The sequence below is a fragment of the Sinocyclocheilus grahami genome, unplaced genomic scaffold (genome assembly GCF_001515645.1).
Source record: "Sinocyclocheilus grahami isolate Dianchi unplaced genomic scaffold, SAMN03320097.WGS_v1.1 scaffold2109.1, whole genome shotgun sequence".
Taxonomy (NCBI): domain Eukaryota; kingdom Metazoa; phylum Chordata; class Actinopteri; order Cypriniformes; family Cyprinidae; genus Sinocyclocheilus; species Sinocyclocheilus grahami.
Window position 1 is genome coordinate 79,996 of NW_015507288.1, and position 7,633 is coordinate 87,628.

General features: G+C 41.4%; 1 protein-coding gene across 1 annotated transcript in view; it reads right to left on the bottom strand.

The window, feature by feature from the left end:
• Nucleotides 1–629: 629 nt before the first annotated feature.
• Nucleotides 630–7,633, bottom strand: part of LOC107574076 (uncharacterized) — a 9,418-nt gene continuing 2,414 nt past the window's right edge. The window contains exons 2-9 of the mRNA XM_016260545.1: nt 4,281–4,563; nt 3,983–4,163; nt 3,780–3,872; nt 3,559–3,704; nt 3,365–3,478; nt 1,079–1,272; nt 761–991; nt 630–673 (exon numbers count right to left, since the gene is read on the bottom strand). Of these exons, the coding sequence (XP_016116031.1) occupies nt 630–673; nt 761–991; nt 1,079–1,272; nt 3,365–3,478; nt 3,559–3,704; nt 3,780–3,872; nt 3,983–4,163; nt 4,281–4,563 (1,286 nt within the window). The remainder of the gene's footprint in view (nt 674–760; nt 992–1,078; nt 1,273–3,364; nt 3,479–3,558; nt 3,705–3,779; nt 3,873–3,982; nt 4,164–4,280; nt 4,564–7,633) is intronic.

Genomic DNA, 7,633 nt, shown 5'->3' on the forward strand with positions numbered 1-7,633 from the left:
TGATGCAATCAAACTTATAGCAAAATGTGGTAGTTCTGTATGTTGTTTCAGGGTTGGCATCATCTGAGGTCCTCTGAGGGGTTGCATCATCTCTTCTCAGGTGTTCTGGATCCAGACTGAAGCTTGTGTAAATCCTAGTTACCACGGGATGTCAATCCCAGCAGAAACAGAGAAACACATAGAGACATAATTAGCGTAGCTGCTGTTCCAACCAAGCAAAATTGATTTGTTTAACCCAAACTAAAGAATAATAATGTCAGCATGGTCAGAAAAAAACAGGTGGAGAAGAAAAGACATGTTAACTGCAAAGAAAAAAAGAAGAATTAAGGTGAAGAATTAGGTGAGAAACCATCAGGAAGCATTTAGTCTCCAGTGCCACTATTTTCCAGAACTGCAACCTTCCTGGAGTCTCCAGAATTACAAGGTGTCAGGCTCTCAGAGGCTTTGCTTGGGTAAAAAATCCTAAAAAATGACCCTCACTTAATAATAACATGCTGAAGTGTTGTGAAATACATTAAGACTGATTTTTTCTAGGCTTTATGTACAGATAAGTTGAGAGTGACTCTTGAAGGACCAGCACCACATCCTCTCGTACCGCTGTTTGAAGATTTTTTTTAAGTTTTAGGAGCTCATTTTTGCTGGTTCCTCTGGAACTCCATGGTGGCGATGACCCCTGCACAAAGGTAAATGAACGTGCTATTGAGCAAACAGCTTCCCTCTGCCTGTTCCTCCAAATAATTACAAATGTGGGTAGTCACACCTTTGCCTTTCCCCTCGAAGTGCTTAATGGCCAGCCCTTTCCACTTCTGATGGACCACGGAAGCAATGAGGAGAGGGTCATTTGCGACAGGACACAGTTCCTGGCAGGGCACCCACGCCAGCAGAACACTGTCCACGGATGGCACATTAGTGGTCCACCTGGTCTCCTTGGCAATGGCACGCTGGACACGAGACGCCGGGGGTTTTTGGCCAGTCCTGTCAATGGATTGCTCTGGGGAAAGGCCTCAGGTGAGTTTTAACCAAACACACCTCACAAAATGTAGACTGTAAAGTGACTGGCATTATTGTAAGCACTCACCAAGAGTATACTGTACCCGCAGCTTGTACTGAAGCCTCCTCCAGTAGTGGTAGTAGCTGCGGTCCTCAAATCCTGCCTCTGCTGCCTGCACCTTCGTCGGAGGCTTCCCGTGAAGGGTAACGGGAAACAGGTCTTCAAAAGCTCCCCAAAACCTCGGAGTTGGGAGCTGCACCACTGGAGTAGGTGGAGATGTCCTGTAAAAAAATAAATTATAATAATAATCTACTTAATTTAGAGCACAGTGCCTTTATAAGTTGGGTTGACAAATGGCTCTTTTCTCTCTCGCTCTCTCTCACTCTTGATAAATCAAAAACCATGTGAAAGTCAATAGGCTTCAGTTCCAGTAACGGTACTGGTGTGCGGTGTGGCCAATGCATCTGTGATGCAGCCCTTCTGTGATTACAACAATACACTCAAATATTCATGAGTTAGAAAGGTTAGTTGCTGCTTTGTATTTGGAAAAGAATAATCAGTTTTACATAAATGGTAAAACACTGTGTTGAATTTGTTGATGATATGGATCTTAAAATCTGTTGGCAGTGATGAATACAAACAACAGAGAGTACATGACTTTCCTTTTTATTTTTTAAACGAAAAAATTATATCTGAATCATTTGGCTGAATAGTAGGGTTGGGTATTGTTTGCATTTGATCAATTCCAGTTCCGATTCTGCTTATCGATTCGGATTCTTATCGATTCCCAGTTTCAGTTCCAATGTGGTTAAAAAAAAATAAAAATGAAGTCAAACATTTAGATATCAAACATATTTATTCTGTCTCTTTTTGCAAAACATTTAATTGCTGCCAAACCCCATGAACAAAACTCAGCCGACTCGATTAAGAGCTGTTTGTGTGCACAATAGAGCGGCACGATTCTGGATAAACTGAGACTTTTTTTTCTTTTTAAAGGGAGGTTGTAGTTTTCTCACAATTCTGACCAAAAAAAGACAACTTAAAGATATTAGACAACTAAACAAAATCTGATGGAATTAATGAATGAATGATTCAATGACTCACTCAAGATTGACTCGTTTCATTCCTGGATGAATCAGTGTTTTTGAATGAATCTTTTGAATGAATGATTCAAAGACAAATACATTTTTAACAGCCCCTTTCACCAGCTAAAAAAAAAAGATGCGCACACAGGAATTGGAAAACAATTATCTTCTTTTTAAATGTTGGGCTGCCAGACAGAGTTTCTGTCGTTTAGTCAAACCAAGCTTAAAGTCAAGTCAGTCCAAACAAGAAACGTACAAAGGCCTGTGTATCTAAATTGCCACATACTCTTAAATTTGTGAGTTAGGAAATGTATAAACATTATAAACAAAAAACCTTGAATATGATCTGTATATTCAAAGTTCATCAAGTCAGACCAAGCATAATAAAGACACAGAAAAGGAGAGCAAGCAGTTCATTAGAAATTGAACACAATATAAGCGATGTAGTCCAGCCAAGAATAATAGATCAGCTCAAGCCCAAAACATTCGGTTCAGTTTCTGATATAATCATCAGCACAAATGAACTCCCAATAGTCAAAGAGGCCAAAAGAAAAAGGATAATAATAACAGTATAGTTAACAGTATCCACAGCCGCAGTATTTTACACAACCTCGTTTTCCAGAAAATCTGGTTTGATTCCGTGACTCTGTAACTCCTTGAGCGTTGAGATCGTCCCGATCCGTCAGTCCATGTCAGAATACACACTTGCTCGACAGCATCCTTGCAGCGTTTAAACAACAACCTGCTTGGCACACAGCGAAGTGTGACGAAGTGATTAGTAAAGTTGTTGGATCGCTATAATCGCAGACGGACATTTTCAACGCAGGTAAAACAACAGAAACGCCGCGTGAGTCTTCAGAGAGATACTGCTTGCCGCTTGGCCGCCGCATGTCTTCACCTAATAAAGGTACATCCGAGGGCTGGACTCGCACCGTGACCAACCAAACGACTGGAACTACGGAAGTATTTACTAATGCTGCATGCTTTTAAAGTTATGATTGGATTGACATGAACGATGAGAATGTATGATGATTAATACTCACTGTTAACATATTACTGGTGATGAAAGATATTTCTAATGTTGAAGAGTAATGGATTCAAAATAATTGAATAGATGCAAATTTATTTATTTTTGTGATCATTTTGAACGTCGTCACAATAGGTGGAACTGTATCCGATTCTGGAATTGGATTTCGATTCCCAGCCCTACTGAATAGGAATCTGAATGACGAGTAGATCATTTCTTGCAATTACCAAACCCTACTCATGAGGGTCACCGTAACCGTACCTCTCCAGCACCTGTGGTGGCTCGTCCTCAGCAGTTGGCCGGCGTGGATTGACCACCTTTCCTGCCTGTGGCTCTGCTGGTGGCGTAGGTCTCTCCTGCAGACTCTTGACGTACCTGGTGGCATGCATTGGAGGGAGAAATGAAGGTAAGATGTCTGTCATGGCCTGTCATGAACCACTGACTAGAATACTTGCTTTTCTCGCAGTCGGTGCACATCGGCTGTTGGGTTACAAAGAGGAAGTCCTGAAGCTCCCAGGAAGAACCGGTCCCTGTCGTCTCCCTTCGGAGGTTGAGCCTTTAAATATTCTGGCCGGATGTGCTTGAAGTAGCAGTCCAACCACTACAACAAAGATTTGTTAGCTGTGACAAAGACTGTTAATGAACTAATAGTGTGGTGTGTAGCGGATCATCTTACATGTTCTTCTTTTTTGTTCAACTTTATGCTTCCTTTGGACAGCTTTACGACGACTCCATCTCCCTCTGCCGCCCTGTCGTTCCATTCCTGGACCTGTGCGAACATTCAGACAGGAATGATAAGGTTCCGATATAACCTCAACCTCAGAAGACCTCATATATCTGTGTTTGAACACGTCTAAAATGTGTCAGCAGTGAGCTCACCTTGAACTCTTTAATGCTCGTAGGACCCAGGTGATGGACCCACATCATTGTGGCGAGGCAGAAGCTCCGGAAGACCGTCTTGGTCTTTGCAGGGACCCCTTTCTGTTGGCTGAGGCGGTTGGACACCTCACCCATGTCCTCCTCAGCGAGAGCAAGTATTTCAGACTCCTGGATGGCAGCACTAGGAAACGAAGGGACCATGACTATGGTATGACTAACACACCCTTGTACAGTCCGTTACACCCATCAGAAATTAATTACAATGCCTATTTCACTCTTCATTCACAGACCTCCCTACCTGTCACGCTCTTCTCTGAGGAGGAATCCCTTTGACCGGAAGTACTCTGCCAAGGAGTCACAAGACGGGTCCTCCCTGACCAATTTCTTGACCTCAGAAATATTCATAATCCTCCCCTCTCTTGTCCACGTCTCTTGTGACTCCTTGGCCCTGGAGACTTCTTGCTGGATACAGCCATCCTCCGCATCCCGCAAGCACATATAGCTTAGATGGTGTTCAATTTTGGTCTGGGGCTTATGGCAAATCAAGCAGTGGACCAGCTTTGAAGGATTCCTGCACACAGCTAAAGAGCATCTAGTTGAATTCTCAGTCACATGACACAATGCACTGTATGCCGCAATAACTTTTACGTTACAATATTGATATGTATATATACATTTTGTCCTCTCCATGCTTTCTATACACAGTGGTGTCTGTTCTCTCCAGCTGTGTGTGTCTGCAGCTATGACAAGCAGCCATATTGAAGGTAGGGGGTGTACAAACATAAAAACATGGTAACCACAAATTAAACATGCCCTCCCCACCATTTATGTGTGTGTGTGTGTATCATACATATTTAATATTTTTAAATATTTAGATAAAAATGTATTTTTATTTTCATTCAAATATTGCATTATCTTAAATCTGACGTTTTTTCACAAGTTGTGTTTCTTAAAAATCCTAAAAGTTTGTTTATTTTAATGTTTAAATTAAACTTTGAATAACAGATTTACATTGCGACCTACTGAACAACACTGTACGTATGTGAATGTTGTTCACAAAACACCGTCACTGTAATTTGTGTGTGGAACGTTAAGAACTTTCTATACCAACTTAAAAGTAAACAGCATTTATAATGGTAATTAATTTATTGCAAAGAAATCCAAATGCAGAATAAATGGCTGTCATGCGCTCATCAGCATTGATCCGAAACGCCCCGCACTTAAAATGTGTGTTGGTATGCAGTTTTACCTTTTGCTCGCGTCCAGGTTGCCAACTCCTGTGCTACAACTGTAGTTCAACTATGTTACTTAAAAAACTGTTGATTTATAAATGGAATGTGTATATATATAAAAAAATTAGACTAAAATGTGCCAACTGTTACACATGTAACTGTTATCCACTCAGTAGCCGAGTTTCGATAACTGAGAACAGAATCGGGAGGGGGGCTTCACATTAAAAAAAGGAATTTGCTGCCCTCTGGTGGATAACTTGAGACACCGACGTTCAGGCCAAACCAGCAGAGTGTTCTGCTTTTCTCATTTTAATTAGTTTCAGTTTAGTTTAACACACACATAAGACAGCTGTCAGTCTGAGGAATTTGTCTGTGTAGGTTATTTCATTGTGTGAAAATAGATCGAATGATCTTCAAAGGAATCACGCAGTGAGATATGATAGGTTACATCTGAGGAAACCAAGACAAGAGTCGCATTCCTACTCCGATAACTGTTTCAGTCAGCCACAAACTCTATATCTCTTTTAACCAGATAGATTTAGCTAATTACTTCACTAACAAACCACATCCATCCGCAATCATTTCAAGAACTCCCAGCAACTCATCTTCTCTCCTCCTACAGCCACCCCACACCTGTGCTCTAGACCCATCCCCTCACAGCTCCTGCACTTCTGTCTCTATTCACACACATCATCAACACATCTCTCCTCACAGGCATGTTCCTCACTGCATTCAAGCAGGCTCGGGTAACCCCACTGCTCAAAAACTGACACTAGACACTTCACTTGCTGAGAGCTACAGACCCGTCTCTCTCCTCCCGTTCATAGCTAAATCACTGTACGCGTTGTGTCCAACCAAGTGTCTTCCGTCCTCTCACAGATCAACCAGCTGGATAATAACCAATCCGGATTCAAAAGTGGCCATTCAACTGAAACCGCCTTGCTGTCAGTCACTGAAGAGCTACAGAGGGCAAGAGCCGAGTCCAAATCTTCAGTCGTCATTCTGCTAGATCTGGCTGTGGCATTCGACACTGTTACTCATCAAATCCTTCTGTCCACCCTCTCGTCGCTGGGCATTAGGGATGTAACGATTAACCGCGAGCCGGTTGAAAATCGATTCAAATATGTGGCGATTCAAATCGTTTGAGATGCTAAACCAATCACGATTCAGTTAGGGGTAGGAGTTTATATGAAGATATTTATTTTATTTGTGTTACTTATTTATTTGATTTGGGGCTTGTTTTAAAATTTCAATTTAGTTTTGTTATTTACATTATATTTAAATTTTGTCATTTAGCAGACGCTTTTAACCAAAGCGATTTACAAATGAGGACAATAAAAGCAATCAAAAGCAACGAAAGAGCAGTAATATGCAAGTGCTATTAGTATATTATTATGGTATTATATTTCAATTTCACAAAGAAACGTACAGTATTTTGTCCAAGCAATAATAAAAGGACACATTTAATTTATCATTTGTCTTAAATCTAATTTTGTTAAAAAAAATTATAATAATCGTGAATCGAATCGAATCGTGATATCAAAATCGTGAATCGAATCGTGAGTTGAGTGAATCGTTACATCCCTACTGGGCATCACTCCACTGGTTTGAGTCTTATCTCACTGGTAGGTCCTTCAGGGTGTCTTGGGGAGGAGAGGTATCCAGAGCACATCAACTTGTCACTGGGGTTCCTCAGGGATCAGTTCTAGGACCACTCCTCTTCTCCATATACACAACATCACTGGGTCCCATCATACAGGCACATGGCTTCTCCTACCATTGCTATGCTGATGACACACAGCTCTACCTCTCATTTTGACCAGATGATCCAACGGTACCTGCTCGGATATCAGACTGCCTGACGGTAGGGCTGCACAGTTAATCGAAATTAAATCACAAAGGCGATAAATCGTGATTAGGCAGAAGCTGCGATTGTCATGCGCATCTTTCAGTGAAGCAGGGTTCTGTGATCAGCAGTAAATCTCCATCTGAAGGCCAGAGAAACTCCAAATACACCCCGCAGAAGAAATCAAGGCAATCCCTGTAGCGATTACTGAATAAACAGATTTAACCGCTTTCATTGATTCAACGTGACTAATAAACAAACGACTACAACAATATATGGTTTATCTGAGTTCGTCTTATTATAATTTTCATTATAATAAAGTATATAATAATGCAATGCCGTTATCACTGCTTAGAATGCTATGAAATATGTTGCGTGCCTTATTCTGTGTAAGAAGCCCCATCATCTCACAGAAGGATTTATTACAAACACTCGGCTGCTCACCCTCTCCACTGGGGTCCCACTGATCATAAGAGGAGTATAGGGCCGCTGCTGTCTCTTCCTGAAGTCCACAATCAGCTCTTTAGTTTTACTCACATTCATAGAGAGACAATTGTCCTGGCACCATGATGT